The sequence below is a fragment of the Rattus norvegicus genome, chromosome 5 (genome assembly GCF_036323735.1).
Source record: "Rattus norvegicus strain BN/NHsdMcwi chromosome 5, GRCr8, whole genome shotgun sequence".
Taxonomy (NCBI): domain Eukaryota; kingdom Metazoa; phylum Chordata; class Mammalia; order Rodentia; family Muridae; genus Rattus; species Rattus norvegicus.
In genome coordinates this window covers 61,461,103-61,474,838 of record NC_086023.1, presented here as the reverse complement: position 1 = coordinate 61,474,838, position 13,736 = coordinate 61,461,103, and the positions used below count along the sequence as shown (strand labels likewise).

Here is a 13,736-nt window from a genome sequence, read left to right as displayed (position 1 = left end):
TTGGGTGGGGTAGGAAACAAAGCTGAGGGGGAAGACACTGAGAGGTCCCCCAAAGGAAGGGGTCACAGCATCTAGGGGCACCTTCCAGACTGGAGGTGTGGGCTATTTAGGGGAAGGGGTAGTCACTGATGTCCAGCAGGAGTCCTTGAAAGGCAAAGCCCACTACAGCATCCCTGAGACCCTACCATGTTCCTCTTCTCCCGGAAGACCAAGACCCCTATCAGCACCTACAGTGACTCCTACAGGGCTCCCACCTCCATCAAGGAGGTCTATAAGGACCCACCTCTGTGGGCCTGGGAAGCGAACAAGTTTGTGACCCCAGTAAGTAGAGGCTGCAGATGGGATGGAAGGTGTATACAGCCGTGTGTCTGGGTGGTAGGCACGCGGCCATTGCAATGTTTGTAGTTATTTCCGGTTTCGGGTTTTTTTTAATTTCATTTATGTATTTGTTTATTTACTTATTTTTTTGAAACAAGGCCTCACTGTGTAGCCTAGCCTCACCTTAAACTTATGACAATCCTCCTACATCAGCCTCCCAAGTGTTGCCTGGAATTGCAGGTAGGAACCGTGCCCAGCCATTTTGAGATTGCTTTGGATTTATTAAGAGAGGTTCTAAACTGCCAGATGGTGGAACACACCATTAATCCCAGCACTGGGGAGACAGAGGCAAGCGGATCTCTGTAGGTTTGAGGCCAGCCTGGTGTACAGAGCAAGTCCAGGACAGCTAGGGCTACAAAGAGAAACACTGTCTCAAAACAGAAAACAAAACAAACAAAAGAGGAGCTGAGAGTTCCATGCGATCAGGATGTGCAAACATTCTGGGGGCTACCTGTAGAGCAAGCCAGCAATGTCCAAGGGCTTGTCTTCATGCGTGCCTGCCACATTGCCTTCCGTCTGTCTGGGGAATAGAAGACAGTGAATGTAGGTAGTTGAAGCCTGTGGTGGTGACAAAAGGAATTCATGAGTAGAATTTTTTAAAATTTATGTCTAAATATGTTCTGAAGGAAACTTGGAGGGTGGTAAATTTTAGGGCAAACTAGGCTGCATGCAGAGACCTGTCTCAAAGCCCTAAGTCTCACATAAAGTTGATTTTTAGACAGTCATGAATGATAAATATACTTAAAAAGACACTATTGCTTGACAACAATGCAGCTACTGACACTACGAGAGATGTTTATGTTAAACCAGCCGAAAATAGAGGAGCTGGCTCTGTGAATTCCAGACTGAAACACAGGCTCACACACAACACACACACACACACACACACACACGCACGCACACACGCACGCACGCACGCACGCACATACACACAACACAGGCACGCACGTATGCACGCACACATGCACGCACTCAAGCACACTGTATAACTTCTATGGGAGAAAACATCCTCACTGCAAGTCTTCAGGTTTCCAAAATGAAGCCAAACCAGCAAAGTTTATACTAAGATAAAAGGCAACAAATCAAGGCCGGTGGCATTGCTCGGTGGTAAGGCACTTGCCTAGCATGCATGAGGTCCTGGATTGCACCCCCAACACTGCTTAAAAAAAAACAACAACAACCAGAAAACAGAAAACGCCATATTACAAAATCAGCAGAAATAACAGGCTTTAGCTCTGAGAACTTCAGACACTGGAATCGAGAAGCTTTTAAACTTTAACCGAGGGAGTGGGGCAAGGCTTGGTTTTGTGATAAGGCTCAGACAAATCTCTGAAGAGACTAATCAAGAAAGTGAGGACACAGACAAATAAAAACTGCTTTTAACAGGATCTGTAAGAAAATAGAGAAAAGAAATGGTCTGAGCAGCTTTAGTAAAACTGAAAACGAACGGACCACTGGGAGAAGCTGTGCTTGTCTTCAATGTCCCACTCGGAGATCGAGGTTGACGGAGCTCAGGTTTTAAACCCGTCTGAAGTTTAAAATCACCTATTTCTTCTTTAGCTTTAGTGAACTATGAAACGTGAAGCCTTAAATCTGTACAATAAGCTTGATTTTTATTCTGTATACTTTTTTTTTCTTTTTTTTCGGAGCTGGGGACTGAACCCAGGGCCTTGCACTTGCTAGGCAAGCGCTCTACCACTGAGCTAAATCCCCAACCCCTCTGTATACTTTTTTAAAGATTTATTCATTTATTATATACAAGTACACTGTAGCTGTCTTCAGATACACCAGAAGAAGGCATCAGATCCATTACAGATGGTTGTGAGCCACCATGTGGTTGCTGAGAATTGAACTCAGGACCTCTGGAAGAGCAGTCAGTGCTCTTAACCACTGAGCCATCTCTCCAGCCCTGTATACTTTTTTAAAAAGCCTGCCAAATGGCTCAATGAGTGAAGGCTCCTCGATGGCCAGAGTTTAATCTCCGGAAGGAACGGACAGACTCCTGCTCACACACACACACACACACACACACACACACACACACACACACACAAAATATTTCTTTAGGCCAGGGTGGCCATCCCTTTAATCCCACCCAGCACATGGAAGGCAGTGGCAGGTAGATCTAGGTGAGTTCAAGGCCAGCTAAGTCTACAGAGCAACAGCCAAAGACAGCCAGAGCTACACAGTGAGATCCTTACTCAAAAAAAAAAAAAAAAAAAAAATGTAATGGGGCTGGGGAGATGGCTCAGTTGGCCTCTCTGCAAGCATAAGGATGCAAATGCAACTCCCAGGGCCCACCATACAAAGCCAGGGGCAGCGGCTCACTCTTGCAATTCCATGGCTGGAGAAGTAGAGACAGGAGGATCCCTGACACTTTCTGAGTAGTCAGACCAGACAACCATGAGCTCTGGGTCCAGTGAGAGACCCTGTCTCAAAAGGAAGGCAGAGAGTGATACAGGAAGACAGTGGACATTGACCTGACCTTTTTTTCAGAGCTGGGGACTGAACCCAGGGCCTTGCGCTTGCTAGGCAAGCGCTCTACCACTGAGCTAAATCCCCAACCCCCTGACCTTGGTTCTTTACACAAATGTCCATATATGTGTTCTTACAGAGAGAGACAGAGACAGAGACAGAGAGACAGAGAGAGTCACACAGGATAAAGAATTTCCCAGACAGATATGATTATATATATTAATTACAAAGTTATATAAAGTCATTAATAGATGAATAAAATATATATCAAGAACAGACTCATACATACATGGAAACATATTCAACGAAAATGGTTGACAACAAAGCTATGGAAAGAGATTTATCAGGCTTAGGCTGGCATGACAAATCCTCAGAGAAAATAGACTGCTTGGTAAGAAAACTAGTTATTCATATGGATAGAATAAAATTAATACCTAATTTACACCACACCCAAAACGAAAGTCCTGCCAGATTAAATACGGAAAGTGACACCATACAGTTTTCAGAAGAAAGTGCAGGATGTTATTCCCATTATCTGAGAGTTATGGATAGATTCCTTTAGTCATACGAGGCATTAGCCATCAAATATTAATAATTCAACTGGCTTAAATTAAGAACTTCTGTTCATCAAAGAAGCCGTAAAGAAAATTAAAGAAAAAAAAGCCACAAACGGAGAGATTCACAACATGTAACTGATTAGTATATGGACTACATAAAGAAGTCAAGTCCTCTGGATTAAAATTGAACACACATGCATTCTGACCCCTGCCTGAAACTACAGTTACCGGATACTCGAGATCGAGATTCACGAGGATGGTGAGAAAGGGCTGAGCAGTAAGTGACCTAGCACATCTGAGAGGCAGCGGGAAGCCAGCAGTGGGGCGCCAGACACCATTCAGCTTAAGGATACAGGATTTCAAAAAACTCAGGGACTGGCAGTCCTGGGTCTCCGAAACTGAAGGTGAGACAGAAGGACCAAGGCTAAAATAAGGATTATTCATTTAAGAAACAGTTAAACCTACTAATCCTTTCTATTCTTTGCCTCCGGGGTGACTTCCTGCCTCTGTCTCTGAAAAAGTTCGCAGGCTCTCTGCAAGCCCCTTGGCAGAGATCCTGAGAGCAGATGAGCATGGAGCATCCTATACTGACGGTTCAAATCCCCGCAGCCCTCTTCTGGGCTGGCAGCAGGGCCATTCATTATCCTAGGCTGAAGAATAAAGGAGCCTTTCCAGAAAATCAGATCCCCACCTGAGGAAAGGTGTGAGGATACTGGCGTTAGGGTTGTTAGGGTCTGCAAGCAAAACCCCAGCCAGACTAGCAGTGGGTGTCGGAGGCTGGCAAAATCTCTCAAGGCCTCAGACACAAGATCCTTTCAGTTTTCTATTTATGAACCGAAGCAAAGATCACAAGCAGCATAGGAACACCTCTAACACAAAAATGGATGATGCCTGTGAGTGCTTCTAAATAAATGCTTCTCTCTCTCTCTCTCTCTCTCTCTCTCTCTCTCTCTCTCTCTGGTGTGTGTGTACAAGCACACCAGTGGAGGCCTGAGGTTGATTGTTGGAAGTCTCCTTCCATCGTTCTCCATTTTAAAAAATGTTTTGTTTGCATGTATATCTGCACACCATGCACATGTGTGTGTGGGAGTGTTTAGTATGTTTGTATGTATATGGATGCACATCCGTGTAGGTTTAGCTGTACCCTGTGTATGTGAAGCCCAGGGAAGCCCTGAACTTTAACACCCTTGCACACTCAGCTCCCACGCTGTCTTCCCACATGGGAATATCACTGTGCCAGATAAGGCAGGACAACACCAGCTAGGCACATGTCACATGTTATCCCAGAAGGTCCTGAACTAAGGACCTTTCTGTGAACAACCAGATATTAGCCATACACACAAAAATCCTTTGTCGTTGATAATCATGGGGTTGAGTAGGAGTGGTCTCTCCTAGCTTTGCCTACTGGCTGTCTATTGAGACCCATGAAACCTAAGCTTTGTTTGGCATTCTGCCCTCAACTAAAGACAAGGGGACACCAAAAGGAGGTCTTCATTTGGGTTTCCACTGATCTATTCAAATAAGGAGTGGTGGGCTGAGGTGAGGTGAGCTTCAATAGGTTGAGGGGCCCAGAGTCCAGAAGAAGAATGGGAAAATATCAGGGTTAGATAAGAACCAGAATCTCAAGGTTGAGGGTGATACTGGTGTCAGAGAAAGGACCACAACAGAGTCAGGGTCTTGTCAGAGACAGCCTATCACATTTTAAAGCAGGCTTCCTGCCAAACCCATCCTTCCTCTTCAAGGTCCCAGATGCCTGCCCTGTCCAAGAAATCTGCATAACACAGTCCATTCCCAGGAAACCAGCCTTTCTTGAGGCTCTGGGTTGTGTCCACGGCTCTGCTAGAGGAGACTCCGGCCTTGTGCCCAGAGTGTCCACAGTCCAGAAGAGAAACCAAGAAGCGTGGATCTCTTACCTTCGGGAGCTCCCTCAGCCAACAAACAGCAGAAATTAAGTCAACCAGAGCCCAGCTGCATGTGTCAACTTTAGATGAGAAAATAAGCAAACAAGAAAAAAAAGGGGGAGCAACGAAATGATTTAAAGCAGGTCCAGGAGCTAGAGAAATGGCTCAGTGCTCAAGAGCTCTAGCTGCTCTTGCAGAAGAAAAGAAAACAGGTTTGGTTGCCATCACCCATTCGGAGACTCACAAATATCAGTAACTCCAGTACTTGTGGTTCTGGTGCCCTGTGCTGGCTCTTCAGGCACTGCATGTGTGTGATGCACATATATACACGTGGACAAAACACTTACACACAGGAAAGCAAGCAAAAGTAAGTAGGTCTATGCAGAAGGACCAGTGTGACAGGAAAACCCATCCCTCTTGTAGTTGGGGTACATGGGAATCCAACCAGGCTGGCCTTTACAAGAGAGACTAGATCTAACTCCACCAAGGTTCCAAGGCTTGGAATCTCCCTGAACCTAGACACTTTCCCTCTCTCCCTTGGCCTAGGGTCTGACTCAGACTATGCACCGTCATGTGGATCCTGAGGCCCTGCAGAAAATGGCCAAATGTGCTGCACAGGACTACACCTATAAGAGTTCCATTTCAGGCCACCCTTACTTGCCTGAGAAATACTGGCTTTCTCCAGATGAAGGTAGGACCCCAGCTTGCCCCAGCCCACCACTCCTTGTTTGAATAGATCAATGGAAACCCAAATGAAGACCTCCTTTTGGTGTTTTCTTGTCTTCGGTTGAGGGCAGAATGCCAAACAAAGTATAGGTTTCATGGGTCTCTATAGACAGTCAGTCTGCAAAGCTAGCTGAGACCACTCCTACTCAACCCTATGATTACCAATCAAGGGCAAAGATTTTTTTTTTTTGACCTTAGAAATGATCCCAGCAATGACCCTCAACCTGAACCTAATTTGGACCCTGATCTCCATCCTGATCTACTCATGACTTGGACCACTTCCCTAATCAAGCCCCTCGACTATCTCCTTAGCAACCCTTTCCCATTGGCTCTCTATCTGCCCCTCTACAGCTGGGGACATTTTCTTTCTGCCTAAACTTTTTATCTTATTCTTCTCTTTCAGAGACACAGTCTATACTTACACTGTTTATGAAAAATCCCCTTTCTCCTTCGGCTAAGTATTTATGATCTGCCTCCCTGCCCATTTAAGGAAAGGCTGTTGTCTTTCTCGTAGCTGTATTCCCTCCACCGTGGGGACGCATAAGTACCTGTCTTCATAGCTATGTGTGGAAGGAACTGATAACCCCAAGCTAGCGCTGGGAGCCTGGGACACTGAAGCCGCACTTGTGCAGTCACCACACCCATGGGAGCCCTCAGCATTTGCCCTCGGAGACTAGGCCTGTGCCTCAGTCCTCAGAACACCCTCTCAGAAATAATCTCCTTCCTCGATTTCCCTGAGTCTCTTGCACACTCATTGAGGAAATATGAGCTTCCTCGGGGTGCTATCCAGAGCTTCGCTTCTCTTCTCTTCTCTTCTCTTCTCTTCTCTTCTCTTCTCTTCTCTTCCTAAAGCCATTTTACATAACCCATCCATGGCTTTACTTACTTTATTTTGGTTGGTTGGTTGGTCAGTCGGTTTTGGTTCTTCTAGTCAGGGTTTCTGTGTTAGCCCTGGTCTCCTGTGTGCACCACCATGCCCATCTTAATTACTTTTTAAGAATGATTTATTTTTTAATTTCCTGTGCACTGGTGCTTTGCCCGCATGTGTGTCTGTGTGAGGGTGTCAGATCCCCTGAAACTGGGATTAGAGACAGTTGTGAGCTGCCATGTGGGTGCTGGGAATTGAACCCTGGTCTTTGAGAGAGCAGCCAGCGATCATAACCGTGGAGCTGTCTTCAAGCCCCGTGGCTTTAATTACTATAATCATAAGTCATTCAGCCCTTGTCTCTCACCAGCATCCCACTCTTGCACTTGGACCTGGATGCTCAAACACCTCAAATTCAGTATGTCAAGTCCTCCAACTTAGAGTGGTAAATGTTAGCACTCTTCACCCCCGTCCCACACAGCTATATTTCTTTTGTTTCTTTTATGGTTTTGTAGGGTTTTTGGCTTATTTTTGTTTTGTTCTAAGACAGTGTCTCACTATATACCTTTGTCCAGCACAGAGCTTGATATGTAAACCAGGCTGGCCTGGAACCCATAGAGATCTGCCTGCCTCTGCCTTCTGAGTGCTAGAGTTAAGAGCGTTCCCACTATGCCCAACCTTTTAAAATATTTTTATTACATTTATTTATTAATTTTGTATGTGTGTGTGTGTATGGGGGAGGGAGACAAGCTAATGTCACAGTCCATATCCAGAAGTTAGAGGACAACTTTTGGGATCTGCTCTGTTGGTCACAGGGGTTGAACTCAGGTTGTCAGGTTTGGTAGCAAATGCCTTTCTTTACCTGCTGGATTTTTCTGTAGTCAGGCTAGCCTAGAATACATAATGTCACCCAGGCTCTTAGTGAGCCTCCAACCTAAGCCCCACAAATTCTGGGATTACAGGAGGCACCATTAGGCCAGAGTTGTTGTTCATCCTGTCATTGCTGTCTCCATCCTTCAGACTTTTGGGGAATGGCCCATGAGGGCCTTGTAGGACAGGGTTAAGAGTTGGGGCGGTGGGGTTGGGGATTTAGCTCAGTGGTAGAGCACTTGCCTAGCAAGCACAAGGCCTTGGGTTCGGTCCCCAGCTCCGAAAAAAGAAAAGAAAAAAAAAAAAAGAGTTGGGGCGGTATTGAAATGTTTCTGAACTAGAACAGTTATACTGGTTAAATTTCACTTGTGGAAAACTATCATAGCTTCTATGTTGATGCTGGATTGCAAGATTTCAAAGACGGAGCAAGGAGGCCAGTGTAGCTTCCTATGCAACAAGCATTCTTCCCCTTCTTTCCCCTCCTCCCCCTCCTCCCCCTCTTCCTCCTTACCTCCTATACACCCCCACTTCTCTTCACTGTACAGGGTCTCTCAGGTAGCTTAGACCTGCCCTTAAACTTAATTTGCAGGCGAGGAGGGACCTTAAACTCATAATACTCCTGCCTCCACTCCTCAGGACTGGCGTTATCGAGGGGTTGGTTTTTTGTTTGTTTTGGTTGGTTGGTTTGGAGTTTTTAATCAGGATATTACTATATAGACCAGACTGGCTTTAAACTCAAAGCAATCCTCCTGCCTTGGCCTGCTGAGTTACAGGTATGAGGCACTGTGTTCATTTTCTAAAACTATGGTTTAGATTGCCTCATCTAGAGCTCACAACCTTACACCACCACCCCCCACCCACACCCACACCCACATCCCACGCACGATCGCCCGCCGTGCTGCAGGCACTGTCCTGCAGAGTCTATTCTGCTAACCATGACATACATTATTTTTGTCTCCTGGTGAAGGTATCACAGGGATAAATGAATGAGATCATAGAGGAAGAGGGGAGAAATTTAAGTGATTTTAAGGTTGAATAGGCAGACCTTGGGGCCTGGGACCGGGTAGAGAGAGGAGGCGCCCCATTTCCAGGCTAGCTGATTCAAGCACGGTGCGGCCAGGATGAAATCTGATAGCCCAAAGGATGCAAAGCTTGCTCAGAGGAGTCCCCTAGGTGAGACTCGATTTGCAGCTCAAGGGAATGAAAAAACACAGGTGGCAGACAGGCCGTGGTGCTTCAGGCCTCCTAATCCCCTCCCCACCCCCGCACTTGGGAACCAGGGTCATTGAGGGTCAGCTTTGTGATAGAGGTTAGAGAAGAAACATCTAGAAGGTTCCAGGCTCTTGATGGCCTGTGGAGTAATCCTGTCTGCCATCTCCACTCCCATGCTGAAGAGGACAAATGCTGTACAAGCTACCTGGACAATGACCGGTACAACACATGGAAGACAAGTCCTTGCAGCAACTACTGGAACAAGTACACCACCTGCCTTCCTCGACTGTACAAGGTACCTCGCTGTGCCTGCTGCAATTGCCTGCAGTCTGGGGCTGGAACACACACACACACACACACACACACACACACACACACACACACACACACCGTCGCCATTCTGCAGTGTCTCTTCCCCATCTGGAAACAACGGTTTTCTGTTTTATAGCTGACAGTGGAGGCCTGGAGTTGGACTGTGATAGGTGCCAGCCTCTGACCCAGCTTGGTGGTGACATGACCAGTGTGCACTCTTTGACTGGTTTTATGCTTGCCAAGTAGGTCTGCCTCATCTGATCTGTCTACTTGTGACACCAGGGCTGCCCTCGAGTCAGTAATGAGCTAGATCCTCTCTGCCTGGCCTTCCCCTCCTTTGTGATGGGACAAGGAGAATGAGATAGGGAGTTCCGACGAGGCCCAGGCCTTTCCCGGGGAATGTGAGGTAGATGCAAATCCAGAGCAGCTTAAATTTAGGCTGACAGCTTACTGAACTCCTCTGAAACAGAACCTTTTCGAGAACCGGATCCCTGCCCCGAGCTCCCTCAGATGATTCTAACGGAAAAGCAATATTCATAGCGCCCTCCCCATAGAGACGTGCAGACACAGATGGCATATAGGTGAATACTAAAGTAAGTTTGACCCAGGCCTAGAAACACCTCTACCACCTTGCGGCTGTTCTAGCATCCTCACCCCCACCTTGCCCGCGTAGGCGGAGCAAATGCGTTGCCCGGCAACGACTCAAAACAACCCAGGAAATAGAGGAGCTGCTGAGGAGACAGTGCCGCCTGAAAGACCGTTTGATATTCTGGGAAGACATTTCCCCTCAGAACCCTCCTCAAAAGAGGGGTAGCAACTATTTCGAGTCAAAGCTTAAAGTAACACGTAAACCACTTCCAGGACACAGGTATGGAGTCAGAAGTTCGAGGAATGCCGTTGGAATATCCTCCGAAACCTGAGCGCCTCAACGCCTACGGTAAACAGCGGAGGGGCAGTGGAAAGATTATTGAGTGCGAAAGAGGAAGGCAGAGTGGGCAGGATGGGGATCTGGAGGAGCATAGGGTGTAATTGTAGCTCTGTCCCCGGGTTTGTCTCTGCCCCTGGCTCTGACTCTGCTTTCCCCCATTCCTCTGACACCGGTTCTTTGGGTATCTGGACACTGGGCTCAGAGCGCGAGGTAGTGGTGAACATGCTGAACTCGCTGTCCCGGAACCGGACTCTGCCACAGATTGTACCCCGCTGCGGGTGTGTGGACCCTCTGCCGGGACGACTGCCGTACCGAGGATACGAAAGCCCTTGCTCTGGACGCCACTACTGTCTGCGCGGGATGGACTACTGCACCACTGGGGAGCCTAGCACAGAACGCCGCCTGCGGCCTTTGTGCTCGCAGCAGCCGACTGTAAGGTTCGCAGGGATCCGCCCGCCTTGTCCGGGCTCCACCCACAAACGAGCCCCGCCCCCTAGAGTCCCGCTCTGCTCGGCTGCCCGCACCCACTCTACCTCATTCTAGCCCTGTTGTTTCCCCCCCACCCCCCTCCCGGGCTTCTGTCTGCTTCAGGGCCCCAGGGCACAAGCGAACAGCTAAGGCAGAGAACCAGCATAACGGTTACTCCCAAGTCCTCAATCCTGTTCTCTCCAACTGTGCTCAAGGTCAACACGACAAGTGTTTGTATTCTGGAGATCCTGCAAAAACAGTTTCAGAGGATTCCAAGCCCCTCACATCAGTCGCATCCTTTCCTTACACTCATGAACTGAACCCCTGGGTCTGGAGACAGAGGTTCTAGTCTGCAACATGCTCTCTCTGCCTGAGCCTAGGCGCACAACCAGTAGTTGGCATGATCTTCGCTGGAGGCAAGGAAGTGATTACTGCTTTCCCACAGCGTCCTTGGCTTCCTTGAGTTTTAAAGCTAAGTGCACGGAGAGCACAGCATTAGATCAGCAGGCATCCAGTTGTGGCAGACAATACCGGTGTAGCCTGGGAGGGGTTTCACGTTAGTTTAGAACCTGATAGACTGTTCAGATGCATTCTCTTGCATGCTGGAGGCAGTTTCTTTAGTGACAGTGAGGGTGGCCAGAAGACTACTAGGGGTGGCAAATGTTTGTTGCGGCGCACAGACAGGAAATTAAAGCCAGGGGGGCGGTAGTGCCGTTGGGACATCAATGGTTGGTAGAGTACTGAAAACCACCAAGAGGCTTGAGGGGTTGAGTTGGTAGCTGACCTAGAGTCAACGGAATCAGGTTCACGGCTTTATATGAAGGGTAAGAGGTCAAGGTTGGGAAGCTACGTCTTGAGTATCAGAAACTCAACAGTAGAACTTGCATCCAGCTGTGGCAGACAATACAGGGGTAGTCTAGGAGCCAGGCTTTTAAGTCTGTGACCGCTTAGAGTGTGCAGAAGGGTCTTGAACCCTGTGCCTACCCCTCCTCAACCCCGATTTATTGTCAAAGATTGAGTCTTTTCCCTCTGAAGGGTTGGGGGTGTGGGAAAGTGTCTGAGTCTCTATTTGACCTGGAGACACTGCCTACCTCCGTACGTTGAAGAAATCGCTGTCTTAATGGGGGTGGGGTGGAGATGTTGAATTATAAAGACTATGTCTGATCCTCCCCAGAATTCTGGTGGCAAAAACCAGACTTTGATGGGTAGAGGATTTTTCTGGAGCCTCTCCAGAGGCCGTGCTGTAGTGGGGTGGGGGTGGGGTGGGGTGGTTTATGAAGGGCAAGGAAGGAACCGTAAGACTGATTCTGTATCCAGGTTCTTGGTCTGGGACATCGGAATGTGAGGTTATTTAAAAAAAAAAAAAAAAAAACAACAACAACAACAACAAAAAACCGACCTCTCCCTGCTGTTTTTTCTGCCACTAGGAGTATGTTGCCCTTAGACCACCGGCCAGGAATGCAGTGTGTTGTTACAACTCCCCCGCCATCATACTACCCATTTCCCAACCTTAGGTAAGTTTGGCGCAGATGCATTCACTTGCATGCTGGAGGCCGTTCCTTTAGTGACAGTGGGGGTGGCCAGGAGACTACTAGGGGTGGCAAATGTTCGTTGCGGCGCACAGACAGGAAATTAAAGCCAGGGGGCGCTAGTGCCGTTGGGACATCAATGGTTGGTAGAGTACTGAAAACCACCAAGAGGCCAGTCTTGAGGGATTGAGTTGCAGCTGACTTAGAGTCAACGGAATCGGGTTCACGGCTTTATATGAAGGGTAAGAGGTCAAGGTTGGGAAGCTACGTCTTGGGTATCGGAAACTCAGCAGCAGAACTTGAGGTCAGTGATTGGTCAGGGTCAGAGATAAAACACTGAGATAAGGTTAACGTTGAAAACTGGAGTAAGACTCATTTTTCCTTGCAGATGGGACACAAGTCACTTCAAGAAGACCGGTGGTCCCCAGAGAAACAACTATGTTGTCCATCCTGAATTTGTGTCTGAGACTTTTCCTGTCTACCCTTCCTAGTAAAACTTTGACCAGGCCAAGGGAGGAAGTGGCTCAATAAACTCTTCACCACAAAGACTGCTTGCTGTGTCCTTACCTGGAAAGATCTGGATGGGAACCCACCCCCAAGCATCTCAGTATACCCCTGAGCGCCCTCCTGATAGACAGATCAGCAATCCAGATGGTGTTCTTCCCAGTACCACAGAGACGAGTCCTCCAACCTTCCAGGTCTTTCTACTTGAAGAACCTTTAGCTGTCATTATACCCACCAACATAGATTCCTCTCACATCTCAGATTCCAGATCTCCATCACAGCCTCCCAAATGTTCCCTGTGCTCAGAAATCTTTGCTGCCCTCCCCCATCCAAATCTAAGAGCTACCAGCTATGAAGGGAGTGGGGTATTCTAGAATCTCTAGGGGGGTTAGTATGTCCCATTCTCTTGCACCACTGCTCTCTCTAGGGGAAAGGGCATGGCATGGCACAGTGATTTCTAACTAAAGGTTGTCACTAACAGAAGGAGCTACACATTATACTTGGGTCAGGGAGTGGGCATTGCAAAATACCCAAGAGAAACAGAAATACTGCCAGTCTGGTCCTGACTGCTAAGAAGTGACAGTTTAGAACACAGGCTCTTTGGGTCTACAAGCTCCCTCCGAGGAGCTCTTGACTGGAGTATTGCCAGTAGGAAACGGGAGCACAGGTTATCCCAGAATTCTTTTTTTTTTTTTTCTTTTTGGTTCTTTTTTTCGGAGCTGGGGACCGAACCCAGGGCCTTGCGCTTCCTAGGCAAGTGCTCTACCACTGAGCTAAATCCCCAACCCCTATCCCAGAATTCTTAAAGCTGTTTTTACACTTATTATATGTGACATGTGGAGATGTGAGGCCAGCTTATGGGAGTCGGCCCTCTCCACGCACAACATGGGTCAGTAAGCTTGCTGGCAAGCACCTTTACCTGCTTACCATCTCTCCAGCCCTGTGTTAGTTTTTAAAAGAATACAGCTCGCCAGCCTTGAGGGAATGGATTCCTAAAGACTCCTGCCTTAG

The 13,736-nt window shown here is 47.8% G+C and overlaps 1 protein-coding gene across 8 annotated transcripts; it reads left to right on the top strand.

Annotated features, from left to right (window-relative positions):
• The first annotated feature begins 6 nt into the window (after positions 1 to 6).
• On the top strand, positions 7 to 12,769 carry Spmip6 (sperm microtubule inner protein 6). 8 transcript variants are annotated; one of them, XM_575803.9, is made up of 7 exons: positions 7 to 321; positions 5,858 to 6,002; positions 9,167 to 9,279; positions 10,158 to 10,233; positions 10,427 to 10,661; positions 12,120 to 12,206; positions 12,610 to 12,767. In XM_575803.9, exons 1-7 carry the CDS (start codon positions 187 to 189, stop codon positions 12,710 to 12,712), a joined length of 894 nt encoding a protein of 297 aa, XP_575803.4. In that variant the 5' UTR covers positions 7 to 186; the 3' UTR covers positions 12,713 to 12,767. The 8 variants fall into 8 exon arrangements, with proteins under 8 accessions (XP_575803.4, XP_063144288.1, XP_038966896.1 ...); NM_001419511.1 differs by having other exon boundaries at positions 65 to 321; positions 10,427 to 10,656; positions 12,610 to 12,769; XM_063288217.1 differs by lacking the exon at positions 7 to 321 and adding an exon at positions 3,677 to 3,814.
• Positions 12,770 to 13,736: the final 967 nt, after the last annotated feature.